Source organism: Anomaloglossus baeobatrachus, chromosome 1 (genome assembly GCF_048569485.1).
Source record: "Anomaloglossus baeobatrachus isolate aAnoBae1 chromosome 1, aAnoBae1.hap1, whole genome shotgun sequence".
Lineage (NCBI taxonomy): Eukaryota > Metazoa > Chordata > Amphibia > Anura > Aromobatidae > Anomaloglossus > Anomaloglossus baeobatrachus.
In genome coordinates, this window is record NC_134353.1 from 922,791,243 (window position 1) to 922,814,310 (window position 23,068).

The 23,068-nt window shown below is 52.7% G+C and overlaps 1 protein-coding gene across 1 annotated transcript in view; it reads left to right on the plus strand.

Moving 5' to 3' along the window:
* Positions 1-7,311: 7,311 nt before the first annotated feature.
* Positions 7,312-23,068, plus strand: part of LMAN1 (lectin, mannose binding 1) — a 141,224-nt gene continuing 125,467 nt past the window's right edge. Inside the window, exons 1-5 of the mRNA XM_075327913.1 lie at positions 7,312-7,567; positions 16,367-16,521; positions 17,704-17,811; positions 22,577-22,638; positions 22,888-22,987. Of these exons, the coding sequence (XP_075184028.1) occupies positions 7,348-7,567; positions 16,367-16,521; positions 17,704-17,811; positions 22,577-22,638; positions 22,888-22,987 (645 nt within the window). The 5' untranslated portion in view covers positions 7,312-7,347. The remainder of the gene's footprint in view (positions 7,568-16,366; positions 16,522-17,703; positions 17,812-22,576; positions 22,639-22,887; positions 22,988-23,068) is intronic.

Below are 23,068 nucleotides of genomic sequence, written 5' to 3' on the forward strand. Positions count from 1 at the left end.
GCTCCTCACTCGAGCTCCCTGGACTCTGCACTGCACCGGCTCACATCTGGGACCTTCACTGCTGCTCCTGTCTGAGCTTCACTTTCCTGCTCCTCACTCCTCCACACTCTGCTGCAGACTCCAGACTGTTTACTCCTCCTTCTCTTTTCCCTTTTGTGCCTGCCTACGCCACCTAGCAACCAGACTCTCTTACCACACCCCTTGAGAGGAGATGGAGGCTTTTGGCCCCCTCCACATTCCAGTGAAGGTGAAGGCTTTTCCCCCTCCTGGGATCCCCAGGGGTCCTCTCATGGGTACATGTGTGAGACCTGATCACTATGCGCCTGTGTTCCACACCCCGGTCAGCCTTCTGGATTACCTGTATTGTACTGTCCCCAGCATGGGTGCAGTACTCAGTGGTGCCTGACCAGGTCAGGGGCGCCACAGTATCATCGTTGCATTCACCGACATTTCCATAATGCCGGTGCCGCGACAGGTACGATGTTGTTCCTCATTCCTGCGGCAGCACACATCGCTGTGTATGAAGCCGCAGGAGCGAGGAACATCTCCTTACCTGCCGCCGGCGGCTATGCGGAAGGAAGGAGGGGGGCGGGATGTTTACATCCTGCTCATCTCCGCCCCTCCGCCGCTATTGGCTGCCTGCCGTGTGACGTCGCTCTGACGCCACATGACGCGCCTCCTTAGGAAGGAGGGGGGACGCCGGCCAGAGCGACGTCGCAGAGCAGGTAAGTGCATGTGAAGCTGCCGTAGCAATAATGTTCGCTACGGCAGCTATCACAAGATATCGCTGCTGCGACGGGGGCGGGGACTATCGCATGCGACATCGCAGCATCGGCTTGCGATGTCGCAACGTGCAAAGGCCGCCTAAGAGTCGCAGTTAGATTTGCTTGATGGGCAGTCCAGCCCTGATGTGTCCTATGGAAGGGGAAATTCTACTGTATTTCTGCACAGGCATTACTACAGTATTATATTGCATTTTATTTCAGGGGATACTGTTACTGCCAGACAAAAGTGAGGTACTGTTACTGTAAGGCTGGGGACACATGGGCTTTATTGCGAGTCAGTCGCATAAAACTCGGCTCCTACTCTGCTGCGAGTGTGAGCCAAGTGTCATGGCTCTGTGCTGCAATCCTGCGATCGGATCACAGCTGCGGAGGAGAGGGAGGGAGTAATCTCCCCATCTCCTCCATTATCAGCTGATGCGGTTGTCCCACTGCACTCTGGTGTCATGTGAGTGCAGTGCAATGTTTCTCTCGCACCCATAGACTTGAGTGGGTGCAAGAGAAAACAAATCGGATTCCACCTGTTTTCTCGCTCTGATTAGGACTGAGAAAAAAATCGCTCATGGGAGCTGCACTATAGAGTAATATTGGTCTGAGTGGAATGCGATTTATTTATTCATTTTTTATCGCATTCCACTCGCTTTGTTTTACTCGCTGACTATGTGTGGCTCACTTGCGGTACTGCCCCCCTTTATAAAGTACTACCCCTCATCTACAGTGCAGTGCTGCTGCTATATACAGTGTGTCCTTACCCTAAAGGTGGGCGAATTGAGGAAAGGGTGATCTAGAAGTGATCCGCCATAGATCGCTGTGTGGCAGGCCTCATCTTCTCTATTGCCTGTCTCAGTGTATATCAGAGTGTAGTCCAATGTTTTGCATTCACCTATAGACATGTGTGACGCCCCTGGACTAGTCAGGTCGTCACAGGGTACTGCACGCTCTTTATCTCCCAGTGCATGTGTGACGCCCTGGCAAAACCAGGTTGTCACAGAGACTGCACAAATCTTCCATGTGCAGAAGTCCCTCCTCCTTGGCCTACCAACACAACCCACACCCAGGTACACAACATCAGCCAGCAAAGCCTAGTCGCCCCCCATGACAATAGGGACACACCAGTGGGTGGGGCAAAGCAGATGGTGATGCCCACCTAGGGGTCCTGAGGTATCAGGGGAGGGAACACAACAGTCTGAGTCAGGCAGTAGAACAGTACTGACAGAGAAAGTGAGAGGAGTGTGAAGTGACAGGGTGGTCAGGGATTGGAGCCTCTGGACTACCGGACTACTGACTAGGTGGCAGTCGGCAGACAGGGCCACAGGCGACAGAGATCTGGTCGCGGGAGACCTTAAGTGGACCGGGGCAGGGTTGTAGCCCGCGGTGCCGACAGCGGGAATCTGATCCGGAGGCCGTGCACAGTCGGGGTGCCTGGACCCTAGGGTGAGGAATGCTTCAAGCCCCTTGTCAATTAGCCAGCAGGGGCCAAGATTCCACATCTTGTCCCACCAGCAGCCCAGATAGAGCGAGACGGAAGCCCAACGCGGGGGATAGGGCGTCTGCAAGTGCCTGCTAAGATCCCACGGGTCAGTTCTCGCGGGCCACAGCTCCCAACATACAGAATCACCGGGAGTGGACTTCCCCGTTTCAAGCGGAGTGGTCAAACTAAGGACACAAACACTAAGTGCAGGAGGAAGGGACCCCTGTTTGCTGTACCAGGGTGTGGGACCCGAATACACCTGCCGGAGGTCACCGGTCACTGGCAATTTGATTTACTACTTGGACTTTGTGTGAATTCCTCTAGAACTGTGAGTACACGAATACCACCCGGTCCAGCCCTGCAGAAAATGCTCCGCAGCATCCTTCCCCGTACACCTGGGCCCCGGGACGGCACCTCCCCTACCCGTGGAGGGGATACCATCCTGCTGCCCCGCTCCGTCAGCCCCGGGCGCCCCATACCATGGCAGCGGCGGTGTCACCAACCATCACCGCAACCCACGAGTGGCGTCACTGACAAACTCTTCCCTTGTAAATACCCCCCTTTTTATTGTTGTGGGCGGCGGGCTGCTGCACGATCCTCGGATCCGGCTGCCACTCGAGCCACAGACGCGATCCCGGATCCGAGCGCCTCGGGTAGCCTTCCCTGCCATGGTCAGTCACTCCCTGCCCGCTACACAGGACTGAAACCCCCATGGTTCTGGGTTCCCACCTTGCAGTACTGCCTCCACCAGCATCCACAAATCCTAGTTACACCTCGCACTACACTCTGTCAGGCACACCAGTGGGCTGCTAAGCTGGAATAGGGCCGCGCACCTAGGGGTCAGGCAGGGAGGTGGGAGGTGACAAGTGAGTTGAGTGGTAGCCCTCGAGCAGTGAGGAGCTCGAGGAAGCTGGGATTTGGAGCTCTCACGGGAGAAGGAGACTAGGTCGCAGACGATGGTCTGGACACAGAGGAGTCGGAGACCCGGTTGCGGGATATTGGAACCGGGTGCCTGGCTTAGTCGAGGAGGACGGTCAGCAACTGCAGTTCAATAGCCGGTCTGGGGCCGAAGCACGTCAGGGTACTGGATCCTAGGCAGGGGAGAGGCTTCAAGCAACCCGGCAATTAACCTGCGGAGGACAGGGCCTTTACGGACTGTTCCCACGAAGCTCAGAGATCGGGGGCACTAGCGCAACGATGGGGATAGGGCTTTCCTAGCAAGCGGCCCACTGAAATCCCAAGCGTGAGCCCCTGAGAGCAAGCTCCTTTGGGACAGCTCCAAGCTTACGAGTCACAACGAACACTAAAATTCTGTTCACGGAGGCAGGATCTGGACCATCAGGCAGTACTGCAGGGGACGGGACCCGGACGAGCTCCCCCAAGCGAGCAACGGCATCCAGAGACTTGGTTTACCACGTTGTCAGTGTCTACTTTCCTTCTGGGTGAGTACCTGATTAACCCCTGCAACCAGCGAGCCTGTGCTCCCCCTGCAATCCATCCCACCATCCACAGTCCCGGGGCCTCCCCTACCCGTGGGGGGGTAACGTCATCTTGCTGCCCCACTCCATCACCCAAGGTACTCCCAACGGCAGCGGCAGTACTCCCTATTACCGTACACCACTGGTGGCGTCACAAACTATATCTCCCCTGTAAATAACCCCCCTTCTACAATTAAGCGTGACCCCGAGCGCCCGTGTACCGCCCCACTCTCAGCAGCCGAGCTGCTCTGATCCAGCCATTCTGTGGGTGGCTCAAGGGTCTCCGGACCCGGGGGCCTCACGGTCACTTCAAATGAAAAGGGGTAGTGATGGGATGGTGGATTTAGGACGTATATGTACGGGCTGAGCCGTACGGAGTTTGTGACGCCAACCACGGTGTGTGGTGATATTGGACACCACCGCTGCAGTTACGGGGCACCCAGGGGAGATGTTGTGCAGCAAGTTGTTAACCCCTCTGTGGACAGGGATGGTGGCCCCGGGACCCGTTGGGGATTGGCGATGCAGGGTGATGGGCGACCGCAGGATGCTGATGTACTCACTATTAGAAACACACACGAGTCTCTGGTAAACCAAGGTGATGGTGGTCGGTGCCCGCAGCTGGCTGCGTTTTTGGTTCCCCCACCCGGTTGGTGGTCTCTGCCTTTCTCCTGCACCTGTGTGAGATGTTGGACTGCCTGTGCTTGCAACTTCAGGAGTCCGCTCCCGGCTTCTGGTCGCCTGAGGAGCCCTTGCTCGCAGACGCTGGCCCGTGGGATCTCTGAGCCGTGGCGGTGGCCTTTTATCCTCCTCGGTGGGCTGTTGCCTTCAGTTGGGACTTTGGGTGGGACAGGACCTCTAGTCCTGACCGCAATCAGTTAATTAGCTAGCCCCTAGTTGCTTCTGGACCTAGCTTCAGGGTCTGAGTACCCCCCTTTGTGCTCGGGTTTCCGAGTCGGTTCCCCGGGTCGGTACCGGCGGGCCACTACCCTGTCCCAGTCCACCTCGGTTCCACCGAGCCGTCTTCCCGTCTCCTGCAGACGGAGACCGCCGTCTGCCTCTTAGCCAAAGGTACCAGGGCTCCTACCCTGGCACCTGTTTAATTTGGGTTCTCGCCTCTGCTGGAGCTGCACCCAGCTCCAGCCCACACACCTCTCCAACTTGAACTCTAGACTTGATCTGAACTTTTCCGCCCCAGGCTGTCTAGGACTCCTTGGTGGACGTCTTCCAACCGCCTGGTTCCGCCCCCTGGTGTGTCCATCAAGCCCTGAGGGGGGTGACTAGGGTTTTGAGGTTGGCTGTGTGTCACCTGTGAGGGAGGGGTGTAATGCGGGGCCCTATCTGTGACTACCTGGCCCGGCCAGGGCGTCACACCCGGGTCCGGAGACCCTCGAGCCACGAACAGCGATACCCGGATCCGAGCGGTTCGACCGCTGCTGGGGCGGTACACATGTATGGGGTGCGCCGTCTTATTTATGCTGCCCCTCTCAGCCTGCAGCAATCAGCACTGCCCCACAGTATAACACTGGGCTGAGTGCTGCCTGATAAATCATCATCCGGTGTATACGCCAGTGTGAGCGAGCCCTTATACTGAGACCAGGAAACCCCTTTAACACAAAAAAAAATACCTTAGGGAAAAAAATTACTTTAGGATAGTATTAATAAAATATCAAAACTAAACAGCACAACCTGAGTATAAATCATAGTCTGTCACCTCAAGCGGGCAACATCCTGATAAGAAAAAAAAGATTACAAAAAATTAATGTGACGCCCTGGACTAGCCAGGTAGTCACATACATACCAACACAAACACCCCCACCCTAGGCAGTTACACCAGCCAAACACAAAACCCTTGTTGCCTCCCTCCAGAGTCTGATGTCCACACCAGGTGGGGCGGAGCCAGGCGGTTGGCCCCACCCACCGAGGAGTTCACAGGCCTGGAGGCGGGAAAAGTGACAGTTCAGTCCAGGAGGTGAAAGTGAGAGGAGTGAATATTTGGGTGTCTGGGTTGGAGCCCAGACACTGACAGCAAGGTTGGCAGATGGTGGTGGCCGTCTGCAGGAGTTAGTGGAACTCCGCAGAGCCGTAAGGACCGGGGTCGGGCGTCGGCCCGCCGGTACCGGACCGGAGAACGGAGTGAAGCTAAGCACACAGGCAGGGCCATCGGACCCCGACCAGGCTTGGAGCCGCCGTCAATAGTCAAATCCGAATGTGACAGGAACCCCAGGGGTTTCCCAACTACTAAGTCCCGATTGAAGGCAACCGTCCACCCAGAGAGGATATACAGCCACCGCCACAGGCTAGAGATCCAAGGGCCAGCGCCTGCGGGCAAAACGGGCTCCTACGGCACCTATACGCCGGGGAGCGGACTACCGGTGGGCAACCACAGGAGTCAAGAACTTTCTACAAGGTGCAGGGAAAGACCGCCACCATCAGCCGTCCAGGGAGAGCACAACAACAGCACTGCAGCCGGCTGCGGGACCCGTCCATCCGGCCGTTTTGGTTTACCTACGACTCTGTCAGTGATTGTCTGAGTGAGTACACCAGTGCCGTTCGGCACCGCGCCGCGCAGTACCTGCACCCCAGCCATCCGGCCTCCCCGTTACACCATCGGGCCCCGGGATCACCAACCCCTGCCCACGGAGGGGACATCTCAGCTGCGCCCTACCATCTCTCCCGGGATCCCCGTTACCAGCAGCGGTGGTGCCATCATCACCACGTCCCGTGGGTGGCGTCACGAACAATCTCCCTAACCAAACCACCATCCCCATTTCACTCACGGGTGAGGAGCGCTGCCCGAGTCCCCGGGTCTGGCCCACCGCTCGAGCCACCGAGGAGCAGCAGCAGAAGCCCTGGACCCGAGTGTGATGAGCGCGTTCCCTCCGCCCGCGACATTAACTTTTAACATAAAATCAGCTATCAATGGGGCGTGGCTCACTGAGTTCCTCGGGGGCGTGCCTATAGGATGTTTTGCATAACTGCAAGCAAGCCACGCCCCTTTGCAAAGTCCATAACATTAACACCTAAGTAACAAGGTTCCTATCTCTGGATCTGTGAGGCGGATTTATAAAAATAAACAGAAACAGGACAAGTCACATAAAATAAAAGTGATAAATGGACACTTGTGACCTGGTGACCAAACGTCTTTAAGTGGGAGGTTCTGCTGGGGATGGATTAGACCAGTGTTTCTCAAACCTGAAAACATGATCTGTTGGTGGGTCTTGAGGACTGGAGTTGAGAAACACTGGATTAGACAGTGGAGCCCTGCTGAAGCCCAGCCATAGACCTGGCAGTATTGGAGACTGAGGATATAGTGTGTGCAGCCGACCACAGGGTCCAGTCCCCATATTTGCTCTGTACTGTCCCTTTAAGAAACTTGCGGCTTCACAGTCTACAATGTGTCACTATTTAGAGCACACATCTGGTCACACCGCGCCGCTCTCCCCACAGCGACCCCTATGTCCGGAGGACCACACGACACCTCCATCTTAGCGTCTTCGGGTAGTCAGCTAGGCAACGCGTGAGGCCCCGCCCCCCGGTCCAGCGGCCGGCCAATGGGAGAGCGCCCAGTTGGCTCTGCGGGTTCTCTCCGGTCGCCGCTACGTCAGCACAGTGCAAGATGGCGACGTCCATCCAGCGGCAGCATCTCCGGGCGGTCTCCGGTCTGGGCTCGGTGCTCCTCGGCCTGGGCTCCGTGCTCCTCCTCTGCTCGCTGAGCTGTGCCCGGGCTCAGGGCGAACAGGCGGCTCCTCAGCGCAGGTTCGAGTATAAGTACAGCTTCAAGGGCCCCTACCTGGTGCAGGGGGACGGGACGGTGCCGTTCTGGGTCCACACCGGCAGTAAGTATCAGACCGGAGCCCGAGGCGCGGAGCTATCTACTTCTGGGGAAAGTTACAGAACTTGTCTCACATCTCCTGGTGATCTGCAGCCTGAGCCAAGTACTGCCCCCCCTATATACAGTGCTGCCCCCCCTATATACAGTGCTGCCCCCCCTATATACAGTGCTGCCCCCCCTATATACAGTGCTGCCCCCCTATATACAGTGCTGCCCCCCCTATATACAGTGCTGCCCCCCCTATATACAGTGCTGCCCCCCCTATATACAGTGCTGCCCCCCTATATACAGTGCTGCCCCCCTATATACAGTGCTGCCCCCCCTATATACAGTGCTGCCCCCCCTATATACAGTGCTGCCCCCCCTATATACAGTGCTGCCCCCCCTATATACAGTGCTGCCCCCCCTATATACAGTGCTGCCCCCCTATATACAGTGCTGCCCCCCTATATACAGTGCTGCCCCCCCCTATATACAGTGCTGCCCCCCCCTATATACAGTGCTGCCCCCTATATACAGTGCTGCCCCCTATATACAGTGCTGCCCCCCTATATACAGTGCTGCCCCCCTATATACAGTGCTGCCCCCCTATATACAGTGCTGCCCCCCTATATACAGTGCTGCCCCCTATATACAGTGCTGCCCCCCTATATACAGTGCTGCCCCCTATATACAGTGCTGCCCCCCTATATACAGTGCTGCCCCCCTATATACAGTGCTGCCCCCCTATATACAGTGCTGCCCCCCCTATATACAGTGCTGCCCCCCCTATATACAGTGCTGCCCCCCCTATATACAGTGCTGCCCCCCTATATACAGTGCTGCCCCCCTATATACAATGCTGCCCCCCCTATATACAATGCTGCCCCCCCTATATACAGTGCTGCCCCCCCTATATACAGTGCTGCCCCCTATATACAGTGCTGCCCCCCTATATACAGTGCTGCCCCCCTATATACAGTGCTGCCCCCCTATATACAGTGCTGCCCCCCTATATACAGTGCTGCCCCCCTATATACAGTGCTGCCCCCCTATATACAGTGCTGCCCCCCTATATACAGTGCTGCCCCCCCTATATACAGTGCTGCCCCCCTATATACAGTGCTGCCCCCCTATATACAGTGCTGCCCCCCCTATATACAGTGCTGCCCCCCCTATATACAGTGCTGCCCCCCCTATATACAGTGCTGCCCCCCCTATATACAGTGCTGCCCCCCCTATATACAGTGCTGCCCCCCTATATACAGTGTTGCCCCCCTATATACAGTGTTGCCCCCCTATATACAGTGCTGCCCCCCTATATACAGTGCTGCCGCCCCCTATATGCAGTGCTGCCGCCCCCTATATGCAGTGCTGCCGCCCCCCCATATGCAGTGCTGCCGCCCCCCATATGCAGTGCTGCCGCCCCCCCATATGCAGTGCTGCCGCCCCCCCATATGCAGTGCTGCCGCCCCCCCATATGCAGTGCTGCCGCCCCCCCCATATACAGTGCTGCCGCCCCCCCATATACAGTGCTGCCGCCCCCCCCATATACAGTGCTGCTGCTATATACAGTGTTGTGCCCCCTATATATAGTGCTGCCCTCCTATATACAGTGTTGTGCCCCCTATATATAGTGCTGCCCTCCTATATACAGTGTTGTGCCCCCTATATATAGTGCTGCCCTCCTATATACAGTGTGGTACTGCCCCCCCATTTACAGTGCAGTGCTGCTGCTATATACAGTGTTGTACCCTCTATATACAGGGCTGCTCTGCTATATACAGTGTGGTACTGCTTCCCATATACAGTGCAGTGCTGCTGCTATATACAGTGTTGTACCCTCTATATATAGTGCTGCCCTCCTATATACAGTGTGGTACTGACCCCCCATTTACAGTGCAGTGCTGCTATATACAGTGTTGTGCCCCCTATATACAGAGCTGCTCTGCTATATACAGTGTGGTACTGCTTCCCATATACAGTGCAGTGCTGCTGCTATATACAGTGTTGTTACCCCCTATATAGAGTGCTGCCCTCCTATATACTATGCTATATACAGTGCGGTGATGCCCCTATATATAGTACTGACCCCCCATTTACAGTGCAGTGCTGCTATATACAGTGTTGTGCCCCCTATATACAGAGCTGCTCTGCTATATACAGTGTGGTACTGCTTCCCATATACAGTGCAGTGCTGCTGCTATATACAGTGTTGTTACCCCCTATATAGAGTGCTGCCCTCCTATATACTATGCTATATACAGTGCGGTGATGCCCCTATATATAGTACTGCCCCCCATATACAGTGCAGTGCTGCTATATACAGTGCAAGAAAATACATCCTGTTCAGACCATACAATAAATCCTTAATTGCAGAAATGTGAGGAGAGAAGCGTGGGCTTGTGAAGCGCTGGACCCTGGAGGGATATTCTCCTGATTCCGTGCGGAGCTCCCCTTTAGGTTATGTGCCCACGCTGCGGATTTACCGCGGATTTTGCCGCGGATTTACCGCGGATTTTCCGAAAATCTGCAGCAGCGGCACTTCCAAGCCATTTCAATGGCATTTTGGAAATGCTGTGTCCATGCTGCGGATTTTTCCGCGGCGGATTTGCCGCGGATTTTGATCCGGAAAAATCTGCAGCATGTCAATTATTGTTGCGGATTTTGGTGCGGATTTTGGGTATAGAATGGGAAAAAAAAAAATCCGCGGCAAATTCGCGGTAAATCCGCGGCAAAAATAAGGTGCGGATTTGCCGCGAAAGTCGCGGATTTTCATGCAGAAAAATCCGCAGGTACATTCTACCGTGGACACATAGCCTTACTCTGCGTCCTGTAGAGCCGCTCAGTCAGCAGTGACACGTCGCGTCTCAGCCCCTGATAAGCCGCCTGTGCTGATGTGGCCTTGTCGCTGGTGCAGCTGTGACCCTGTCCTAATATTTGTACTGTGCGAATCAGTGAACTTTGTCAGCAGGAAGCGATGGTGGAAACCTGCAGCAACAGATGTCAGCAGCAGTGCGGCTGAGGAATCCCCCCGAAGACTGCAGCAAGTCTCCCCCAGAATATGGCATTACTGCACCTATGGCCTGTGACTCCTCCGAGCCAGTCCTCGGCAGCGGCCACTATACTGTTGATGGGTCTGCGCCGCACCTATGTAATACCAGTTTCGATCGGTATCAGTAGGGGGTGCATCCGATCAGACATTGATGACCTAGATCATCAATTTAACCCCTCTAATAGCCTCTCTATATAGTCCTATGTCCAGAACAATCAGTGATAGATGGCTCGGTGCACACAGACTGTCATTCTTAGCAACTAATGCTTTACACAGGATGATGTGCTGCGAAGAACGATGATTTGTAAGCCATCATTCATCGGGTAATCAAAAGTCTGTTTATACAAGATGATTCCCAGGAAGCAATGTTTTTGCTACCTCATCTGAGAACAGCATAATGTAGGCAAAGAGATCCTGAATCCAATGATGTATCACTTAGATTACTGGCTGCAGCCGTTCTGACACAATCAGAATTTCTTTATCGTTCCTATGGGAGACCCAGACCATGGGTGTATAGCTACTGCCCCCGGAGGACACACAAAGTTACTACACTCAAAACGTGTAGCTCCTCCCTCCTAGCATATACACCCCCTGCTAGCCAGTTCTAGCCAGTTTCTTGCTTTGTGTCAGGAGGATCCACACACACACATGCATCCCTTTTTGATTTTTCATTTTTTACAAAGATTTGGAAGGTCCCCCCAGGCTGAACCCCTGTCTTGGGTATTCTACCCATGCTGGACAGAGCCCCCACCTCTGCAGCATGTCTCACAGAGCGAGGCTGCAGGCTGTTTCTTTATTATCCACTGCAGGTAGTCTCGTACGGCTATACCGAGCTCCTAACCACTGTGGCCCCTCAGCATGGGGGCTCATTAATGGTCCCTCCAGCTGCTCCGGTTTTGGTGGCTGACCCCCATAGGATTCCTATTTCCAGGGGTCGGCTGTCCCGGCATCTGCTGAGCATGCAGTTCCCCTCTCAGGGCGTTTTCTGCTCGCTCGGCCAAGCTCACAAGGGACTCTCCTTCTGGGCTCAGACCCCGTTCTCCTGACAGGGAGACGCAGGGTCCCCTGTCCTCCCCGTCCCGCAGCTCCGATTACGAGCTGATTCACCGGACGAGGAAGATGTCTCTACCGCGGACACGGACGCTACTTTATGTACATTGATCCGTCCGTAGGTGACGCAGATGCGAATGATTGGCTTGCGTCCATTATTCTTGTGTCCGCCTGATCAGGGGAGTATTCCCCGCTGGCAGAAAGGCACAGTTTACCTTTAGCAGGTCAAGGAGTGTGTTACTTAACCACTCCAGTTTTCAGGCCGCTGCGTCCAAGCCCACAGCCTATCCTGCAGACCCCACAGCGGGGTTCTGCTGCCTGTCTCCCCCTCCCTTCAGAGAGGGTAGCCACTCCGGTCTAGACTGCCCGGTTAGTTGTATCAGTGGCTGACGGCACCTCTATAGGATTCTACCGTACATTAATTTTGTACTGGACCTCACTCCGCTCTGAGATGAAGCGTGTTTCTGAGGACTGTGTTTCCCCTGTCCACCCATGGTGGTCAAGAAGTGGGCTCATTCACTTCAGGTGGCTCAGCCCGGACCGTTATGTCAGTGGCTGATGGCTCCTCACTTAAGGTTCTGCGGTCCGCCCGGTTGTCCTTTGGGCCAAGTCGGTATGGGAACGGCAGGAGCTTGTTCTCCTCAGCTTACAGCAGTGCGGTTTTTTGTAACTTCTCTGCTTCTCTGGAGGAGATGCATTCTCTCACAGGGACTCTATGCCCAAAACGGTTGCCTGAACTCCAGACTTCAGTCTTTTCATCCTCTGCCAGGTCTGCCATGCTAGACGCCGCACGGCGGTGGTCTGGGCTACCTTCCTCGCTATCCGCAGGCTCCTGTGGCTTCGAAATTGGAAGGCAGATGCCTCTATGGAGGTTCCTGGCTGGGCTCCCCCTTGGTGGGCCCAGTTTCCCCGGAACCAAGCTGGGTGAAATTAAGGAAGCTCTTGGCGGGGAGTGTGCTTCCTCGCCACAATCCTAAACCAGGGAACCTGTCCAGGGCAGGAATCAGTTGAGGTTTCGGTGGTTTCCGTTCCTCCATCTGATCGTCCTCTAGCTCGGCCTAGGTTCATAGAACCAAATGGCTCGAAGCTGCGTCTTCAGAAGACCGCAGGAGATGCTGCCACTGAGCCAGCTTCCTCCGAGCTATCTAGCCACGCCAACAACCTCCTTGGTCGGTGGCAGGCTCTCTCCACTTGGCGACGTATGGTTCTAACACGTCTCCGTTCAGTGGGGGCGGGATTATATCTCCCATGGCTACAGGATGGAATTCTGTCCACCCGCCAAACAGATTTTTTCTGTCAACTCCTCCCGGCTCCAAGGCCGCCGCCTTCTCACAGGCCGTGGCATTTCTTGCAGACCAATGGAGTAATTGTACCGGTTCCCGACTGGGAACGGTTCTGAGATTTTTGCTTAAATCTATTCCTAGTCCCCGAAGAGGGCGGTGCCTTCCGACCTGGATCTTTAGCTTTTCAAGCATAGTCAGGTGTGGCGTTTTCACATGGAGTCAATCAAGAACCCAAGGAGATTCCCTAGCAGCCATCGGCATCAGAGATGCCTATCTGCAGGGGTCAATCGCAGTTTCACACCAGCGTTGACTACGTTTTGACAATCGGAGTGGTCCAATTCGTGGCTCTTCCCTTGGGGTTAGCCACGGCCCCTCGAGTATTCTCATTGGGGCAGCTGTGATTAGGGTCCTGCACCCCTAGGGATGGCAGTGATCTTTTGCCCTGGACGGCCTTCTTGTCGGGGCTTCATCCAGTGCTGACTCTTAGCAGAGTGCTTCGCTCACTCTCGCCACTCTAACCTATTCGGGTGGCTTGTCTTTCTGCCCAAGTCCACTCTGACTTCGAACCAGAGGTTCTCAGGGACGCAATTCGAGTCTCTATCGGCACTTGTGAAGCTGCTCTTAGTCGATCAGTAGTCCCTCCGCTGGCGGTCGGCGTCGTTCTATCAGACACCATATACAGGTGCTGGTCAGACGGTGGCATCAATGGAAGCGATTCCTTGCCCAGTTTCTCCTGCGTCCTCTGAGATTGGATGTTTTCCGCTGTACAAGCGAACTCCCTCCTCCCACGGGGTGGTGGCTTCGCCACTGACCAGAGGCTCGTTTCAGTGGTGGCTTCGGCCACTCTGTCTCAGGAGCGCTCCTTCCTGGCCCCGTCCCGGGTGAGCCTCACCAGCATGCTAGTCTATCCGCCTTGGGAGCAGTATATCTCCACCGTGGAGCGCAGGGCGCTTGGACTCTGTCCGAATCAGCCCTCTGGATCAATGTGCTGGAAATCAGAGCTGTATTCTAGCTCTCTAAGCCTTCACCATCTGTTGGCGGCTAGGCACATTCGAGTCCAGTCGGACAACGTGACAGCGTTTTTCCTACATCAGCTTCCAGGGCGGGACACTCAGCCGCCTGGCAATCTTGGCGGCTCAACATTCTTCAGTGGACAAGGGACTCCTAGTCCACCGTATCCGCAGCCCACATCCTAGATGTGAAAACTGCGAGGCAGACTATTTCAGCTGTCCAACCGTGGTCCACAATCCTCAGGTTTTGCGGTAGACACACTGGTTCATGTTTGACCCCAGCTTCGTCTCTTTACGTATTTTACCCTCTACCTCTTGTCCAGAGTCCTGCGCAAGATCAGTAAAGAGGGCCGTCGGGTCATTCTCATACTCCAGACTGACCCAGGCAGGCTTGGTACTCTGACCTGCTCCTTCTGTCCGTTGGGTTGCCATGGCATCTTCCGGACCGTCCAGACCTTTTCTCAAAAGGTCCGTTTTTTCCGTCAGAATTCTGGATTCTCAGATTGACGGCGTAGCTCTTGAGTCCCGGATCTTGGCGACTTCTGGTATCCTTCCTGAAGTCATCTCCGCTATGACTCGAGCTCCAAAGTGTCCTTTGACCTTTTTGGCCTTGCCGACCCTCCTGTCCCTTCCACAGTCCGGTCTACAGCTAGGACTATCCCTCATTAAGGGACAGGTCTCGGCTCTGTCAGTATGTGCCAGCGGCGTATCGTCCGGCTGGCTCCGGTGCGCTCCTTTAAGGGCGCATCTCACATCATTCCGCCTTTCCGGCGGCCTATGGAGCCCTGGGACCTTAATCCGGTCCTCCCGGTTCCCGGAAACCTCCCTTTGCGCCTCTTGGGGAGGTTTCTTTGTTTCATCTTTCACAGAAAGTAGTCTTTCTAGTGGCTATATTTTCCCGCCAGAGAGTTCTGGCTGCACTCTCTCGGAGTCACCCCCTTTTTTTGGTCTTTGCATCAAGACAAGGTGGTCTCCGTCCGACTCCGGACTTTTTTCCCTAAGGTGGTTACTGCTTCCACCTTATCCGGGGCAATTTTCCTGCCTTCCTTTTGTCCGGCTCCTGTTCATCGCTTGAGGAAGCGTTGCATATCCTGGATCTGGTGCGGGCGCTCCGTATCTATGTGTCTCGCACCGCCGTTATTAGGCGGTGCACCTCTCTCTGGTGCTGACTGCTAGTCAGCGTAGCGGTCTCTCGGCATCTAAGCCGACCCTGGTTCGTTGGCTTAGGTCGGCCATTTCGGAGACCTACAAGTGTACTCAAGTGCCTTCCCCGCCGGGGATCAGAGCACATTTGATCAGACCTGTCGGCGCCTTTTTGGGCTTTCAGGCACCAGGTTACGGCTCAGTAGGTCTGTCAGACTGCAGCTCGAATTAGTCTGCATACTTTTTCGAAGCACTACCCAAGGCATGCTCATGCTTTGGCAGACGCGGGCTTGGGCAGACGCATCTTTCCGGCGTCTGTCGCCCATTTGTGAAGTTAGGTTTGCCTGCTTCTCAGTTGTCTGTTTATTCCCACCCATGGACTGCTTTTGAACGTCCCATTGTCTGGGTCTCCCATAGGAACGATAAAGAAAAAGAGAATTTTGTTTACTTACCGTAAATTCTTTTTCTTATAGTTCCGTCATGGGAGACCCAGCACCCTCCCTATTGCCTGTTGGCAGGTTTCTTGTTCCGTGTGTCTTCACCGGCTGTTATTGTTGTAGACAGAGGTTCCGGCTCTTCCGGATTTTACTCTCTCTTCTTGTGGGTGGATGTCCTCCTTCAGCTTTTGCACTAAACTGGCTAGAACTGGCTAGCAGGGGGTGTATATGCTAGGAGGGAGGAGCTACACGTTTTGAGTGTAGTAACTTTGTGTGTCCTCCGGGGGCAGTAGCTATACACCCATGGTCTGGGTCTCCCATGACGGAACTATAAGAAAAAGAATTTACGGTAAGTAAACAAAATTCTCTTTTTTTAGATTTAGCAGAGCTGCAGAAACCATACTCTCTATGTACAAAGTCTATAGACAGTGAGCTGCTAATCAGAGGGGGAAGGGGCGTACTGGACTGGCTGACTTAATCCAGCAGGTTTAGACAGTGTGGTAAGAGAGGCATCAATCTGAAGGTTTAGTCATGTTGCAGAGTCCAGAACGTTGTCCCCATCCACACCAGGCTGTAGAGATTGTACATTTGACAGTGAGTTGTTAATCAGAGCAGGCGGTTTGTCAGACTGCCATGCATGTGCATTTCTAGTCCTGTAATGATAAAGTTCCTGCTGCTTAAACAAACATAGCAAATAAAAGATCAAACAGGCATGCCTGAACTTTCTGTGTTAACCCTTGCAGGATTCTGGCTTCATCTTACATAGCAAAAACCTGCTGACAAATTCCCTTTAAATGCTCACCATTGTTGTCACTTGTCAGTGATTTTATGCATCTTCCGTTTCAGATGCCATCCCCAGCGCAGACCAGATTCGAATAGCTCCGTCCCTGAAGAGTCAGAAAGGTTCGGTCTGGACGAAAGCCGCTTCAAGCTTTGACAACTGGGAACTAGAAGTAACTTTCCGGGTCACAGGACGTGGAAGAATCGGCGCTGACGGGCTGGTGTGTATTATCATCATAGATATCATGTTTTATCATTGATTTCACAGCGGCCTTAGAAGCTGAGGCTTGAGGTGCTGTTGGTGAAAAGTCATCTTTGACTGCCTTCATGGCATGGACTGACAAAATAGCAAAGATGTGAGCTTGGGGGGCTCTGGGCTGGGCTCTGGGCTGCGCTCTGGGCTCTGGGCTGCGCTCTGGGCTCTGGGCTGCGCTCTGGGCTCTGGGCTGCGCTCTGGGCTCTGGGCTGCGCTCTGGGCTCTGGGCTGCGCTCTGGGCTCTGGGCTGCGCTCTGGGCTCTGGGCTGCGCTCTGGGCTCTGGGCTGCGCTCTGGGCTCTGGGCTGCGCTCTGGGCTCTGGGCTGCGCTCTGGGCTCTGGGCTGCGCTCTGGGCTCTGGGCTGCGCTCTGGGCTCTGGGCTGCGCTCTGGGCTCTGGGCTGCGCTCTGGGCTGCGCTCTGGGCTCTGGGCTGCGCTCTGGTCTGCGCTCTGGGCTCTGGGCTGCGCTCTGGTCTGCGCTCTGGGCTCTGGGCTGCGCTCTGGCCTCTGGGCTGCGCTCTGGGCTCTGGGCTGCGCTCTGGGCTCTGGGCTGCGCTCTGGCCTCTGGGCTGCGCTCTGGCCTCTGGGCTGCGCTCTGGGCTCTGGGCTGCGCTCTGGGCTGCGCTCTGGGCTCTGGGCTGCGCTCTGGGCTCTGGGCTGCGCTCTGGGCTCTGGGCTGCGCTCTGGGCTCTGGGCTGCGCTCTGGGCTCTGGGCTGCGCTCTGGGCTCTGGGCTGCGCTCTGGGCTCTGGGCTGCGCTCTGGGCTGGCTCAGGTGCGGCCCTGGCTTCGGAGCATGGGGCCTTGTCTATGGCACACAGTCAGCACGTGTGGACCTCACCAACAGCTCCTCATTCCTCGGCCTCCTGCACTTCAGTAGTGGACGTGGGGTTAGAAGCAAGGGTCTTTGTAAGGTGGAGGTCCTGCACTCCAGGTCAGCGCCTTTTTCTGGAGGATTTTATTAAATACCTTCATTGACCAAAAATGTAGTTAAAAAGTCCTCTTTAGTGAAATGTGTCGGCTCCCGGCAGTGTCCTGGCCGCCTCATGCGGGAGTCGTAGGGTGCACAGTATTGGGATTTGTGTAGTGTAGGGATGTAGCGCCCCTCGCTTCTTATACACCCCCATAATGCGCCATTTTTCTCTCCTAGGCCATATGGTACACAGCGGCGCAGGGTCTGGCTGGCGATGTGTACGGATCCGCTGACACTTGGAACGGTGTCGGTATTTTCTTCGACTCATTTGACAACGACGGGAAGGTTAGTCACTCTCTGCACTTTGCTTTAATTTATCTTCTCTGGTTCCAAAGTACACAGTGATGTGTGCTCAGCTCCGGAGATCTGCATCAGAGCGGCACACCGCCATTATCCTGTGTGCAGAGACACGGGGAAATGCTAAGTGTGGTGTCAGGTGAACTGACGGGGCTACATAAGAAGGCACTGCTATACCAGTGGTGCCGTCACCACCTCGTAACCTCTTCTGCACTCTTTATCCATCTATTACTTGTTTTACAAGCAGAATAGTGAGTGCAGCTCTGGAGTATAATACAGGATGTAACTCAGGATCAGTACAGGATAAGTAATGTATGTACACAGTGACTGCACCAGCAGAATAGTGAGTGCAGCTCTGGGGTATAATACAGGATGTAACTCAGGATCAGTACAGGATCAGTAATGTAATGTATGTACACAGTGACTGCACCAGCAGAATAGTGAGTGCAGCTCTGGAGTATAACACAGGATGTAACTCAGGATCAGTACAGGATAAGTAATGTAATGTATGTACACAGTGACTGCACCAGCAGAATAGTGAGTGCAGCTCTGGGGTATAATACAGGATGTAACTCAGGATCAGTACAGGATCAGTAATGTAATGTATGTACACAGTGACTGCACCAGCAGAATAGTGAGTGCAGCTCTGGAGTATAACACAGGATGTAACTCAGGATCAGTACAGGATAAGTAATGTAATGTATGTACACAGTGACTGCACCAGCAGAATAGTGAGTGCAGCTCTGGGGTATAATACAGGATGTAACTCAGGATCAGTACAGGATAAGTAATGTAATGTATGTACACAGTGACTGCACCAGCAGAATAGTGAGTGCAGCTCTGGGGTATAATACAGGATGTAACTCAGGATCAGTACAGGATCAGTAATGTAATGTATGTACACAGTGACTGCACCAGCAGAATAGTGAGTGCAGCTCTGGAGTATAACACAGGATGTAACTCAGGATCAGTACAGGATAAGTAATGTAATGTATGTACACAGTGACTGTAGCAGAATAGTGAGTGCAGCTCTGGTGTATACTACAGGATGTAACTCCGGATCAGTACAGGATCAGTAATATAATGTATGTACACAGTGACTGTAGCAGAATAGTGAGTGCAGCTCTGGTGTATACTACAGGATGTAACTCCGGATCAGTACAGGATCAGTAATATAATGTATGTACACAGTGACTGTAGCAGAATAGTGAGTGCAGCTCTGGTGTATACTACAGGATGTAACTCAGGATCAGTACAGGATCAGTAATGTAATGTATGTACACAGTGACTCCATCAGAATAGTGAGTGCAGCTCTGGTGTATACTACAGGATGTAACTCAGGATCAGTACAGGATCAGTAATGTAATGTATATACACAGTGACTCCATCAGAATAGTGAGTGAAGCCCTGTAGTATAATACAGGATGTAAATCTATCATGAAGCATGGATGATCATGACCTCGTGCTATTGGGGCACATTCACACATGCTGGATTTGTTAGGAGTTTTCCAGTGTGATCATGGGATGAGGTTTTCTGGGATGTGTCGCCATTTGCTGTCGGGTGATTTCAGGTGGAGCAGGTTTGGGCACCTCCTGGCACCGGCGCTGTATAGGAAGAGTGTGATGGAATAAACCAGTATTTATCTCAATATCCTGAGGGGCTGGCACGTCACACCTGCACCGCGAGCTGCCATTGTCAGTTACTGTGGATCCTTTCTTTCCTGGTGGTCTGAGCTGTCAGTGGATGAGGTATTTGGGACCTGATAAAAGTGAAAATATCACAAGATATCATTAATAATTTAAAATGCACAAACTTTAGGTCTAGTCAGACAAAAAAAAATGAATGACTGCAAGTCATTGCTTAGTTGCCGCATTAAGAGTCATTCTCTGGTAACAGCTGCTTGGATGAGGACGTCGTGAGTTAATCCTACCTGGGGGGGGGGGGATGTCCCTTTTACCCACATATTAAAAGTGACATATATACACATACCAGCAACATCGGCCGCAGGGTGCCATCAGTCCTGACAGCGGTCTTTCATTTTGCCACCACTGCTGTAGGGCGTGACAAATTCTTTGCTCAATATATATATGCAGCAACACGTCAGATATTTCCACTAAGAATACTTCAACCATGTATATAATAGATATTAAACATTCCTTATGTGTAGAAGAAAGATGATTCCACCAACTAAATAGGAAAGGGTTCTTTACAGTTAGAGCAGTCAGGCTGGATGCAGACTATAGACGGCAGTAATGGCAGACACTATCATTTTTTCTTTTTTTTTCTTTACGCTGGAGGCTTTTCTCACAACAAATGGCATTGTGAGTTATGTATTATCTAGTGATAGAGAATGTATAATTGGTGGAGAAAAGGTGAACTTGATGGACCCAAGTCTTGGTTTTTTTAGACTTGTGTAACTATTTACCGTTATCGTTGTGGACATATATATTGTGGGATAGTTTTTGGACAGAAATTTGGAATCTGACAGCAGGGTTTTGCTATGTAATCAGTAGACAGCATGCTGCATGGGTTAAAATACAGAATTCAGGGCTGCCTGTCTTGTCAAGGTTTTATCTGTTGTTTCCGTGCGATATTTAAGCAGCAGTACTTCTCATTGCTCAGATTACAATGTCAGGCTCCCTTTCCTGCTCACTTCTTCTTCTCATTGACACCTCACAGTCAATGTACAATATCTGGTGAGAGCCTGGTGTGGGCAGGGTAATCTCTCTCAGCTCTGTTGCATGGCTAAATCTAAAAATTCTGATTACCGTATTTTTCGCTTTATAAGACGCACTTTTGTTCCCCCAAATTTTGGGGGAAAGTAGGGGGTGCGTCTTATAAACTGAATATTCAGATTATATACTGCAGGGTCCAGGGGAGGTGGAGGCCGCTCTGGAGCAGTGCTAGGGGGGCTGGGGTTGTTGGTAGAGGCTTGTGAAGCTGCGGGCGGCAGCCTTTGATCTCCTGCACCCGCTCATATAATATGCACAGCCGCTGTCCACCATCATGGTGCTGAAACTGCACCGCGGCGATGGGCTGGGGGAGCTGCGCATATTATCTGCCTCTGCTTACCTTTGATCGCACATGCTCCCTCCCCCTGTGTTAGCTATGGCCCCCATGCTGCTGCCCATAGTAAAATAATAAACTCTTTACTCACCTCCTCCAGCGTGTCTGCCGGTCTCCCTCCTGCTGCTGCTGTGATCTTGCACGCAGAGATATCTCTCTGCTGTCCCGATCACACGACCGGCACTAGAACCAGGAAATAGGAAGTGCAGGAGACAGACACTGGAGGAGCTCAACCCCGAGGAGGGAGACACCAGACAGGACACTGCTGCAGAAGGTAAGGAGTTTATTTTACTAAAAGCAGCAACATGGGGGTGATATTTAACAGTGGGCCTGTGGGCCTGCAAACAGTGGGCCTGTGGGCCTGCAAACAGTGGGCCTGTGGGCCTGCAAACAGTGGGCCTGTGGGCCTGCAAACAGTGGGCCTGTGGGCCTGCAAACAGTGGGCCTGTGGGCCTGCAAACAGTGGGCCTGTGGGCCTGCAAACAGTGGGCCTGTGGGCCTGCAAACAGTGGGCCTGCCAGAGTGGGCCTGTGGGCCTTACTGGGGGACGTGTTCAATATAAGGTGGCCATATCCAGATTAAGGTGGCTAATTTTAGGATGAGGGGGCTATGAGGGACATATACCCTATATTATTTGTTAGACGGACACTGGCATTATAAGACGGACCCCATTTATTAAAAAATTCTCTATTCCTTCACCAAATTTGGGGGTGCGTCTTATAATCAGGTGCTTCTTATAAAGCGAAAAATATGGTATGTCAGAACGACTGGTGCCAGTAATCTAAGTGATGCATCATTGGATTCAGGATCTCCTAGCCTACATCGTGCTGCTCTCAGATGAGGTAGCAAAAACCTGCTGACAGATTCCCTTTAAAGTGTACATTCACCTTTTTACACATTTTTGAAAACTGTGATATAATCTGTGTTCAATTGAGTAATACATCCTATTACATTACTTATCTTGTACTGATCCTGAGTTACATTTTGTATTACACTTCAGAGCTGCACTCACTATTCTGCTGGTGCAGTCACTGTGTGCATACATTACTGATCCTGAGTTACATTTTGTATTACACACCAGAACTGCACTCACTATTCGGCTACAGTCACTGTGTACATACATTACATTACTTATCCTGTACTGATCCTGAGTTACATCCTGTATTATACTCCAGAGCTGCACTCACTATTCTGCTGGTGCAGTCACTGTGTACATACATTACATTACTTATCCTGCACTGATTCTGAGTTACATCCTGTATTATACTCCAGAGCTGCACTCACTATTCTACTGATGCAGTCACTGTGTACATGCATTACATTACTGATCTTGAATTATATCCTGTATTATACTCCAGAGCTGCACTCACTATTCTGCTGGTGCAGTCACTGTGTACATACATTGCATTACTTATCCTGTTCTGATCCTGAGTTACCTCCTGTATTATACTCCAGAGCTGCACTCACTATTCTGCTGGTGCAGTCACTGTGTACATACATTGCATTACTTATCCTGTACTGATCCTGAGTTACATCCTGTATTATACACCAGAGCTGCACTCACTATTCTGCTGGGTAGTAATGGAGAGGTCGGTAAGCCCCTTGATGTTGCTTTATGAATGCTGACATCACTGTATACATGATATCGGAAATGTGTTTTGTTTTTTTTTTTTCTTTCCCTTTTAGAAAAATAATCCAATGATCTTGGTTGTGGGCAATAATGGCAAACTATTATACGACCATCAAAAGTAAGTACATACATGTGTTCAGTTTTGGGTTTTCCCTTGTATTGATACTTGTATAGATCCTTGCACAATAGCACCAGAAAATGAAGGAGCGTCAGTCCTGAATTACAGCTGCGGCCCCATCATTCACTGGATGGGTGGGGTGTGCAGCCGACATACTGTAATCATACAGTGGAGACATTTCCAAGGAATGTTTCTATTCTCTAATGTGAAGCGGAGGTCTTACTTCATTGCTTTCTCCCCTGTCCGCAGTGATGGCAGCACACAGGCGCTGGCCTCCTGTCAGAGAGACTTCCGGAACAAGCCATACCCAGTGCGGGCTAGGATCACATACTACAAGAAGACGCTGTCGGTTAGTCCGCGCCGTATCGGCAGCTCGCTGACTGTGCTCAGTTTTTTTTTTATCTTTTTTTTTTTTTTTCCTTCAACGCCC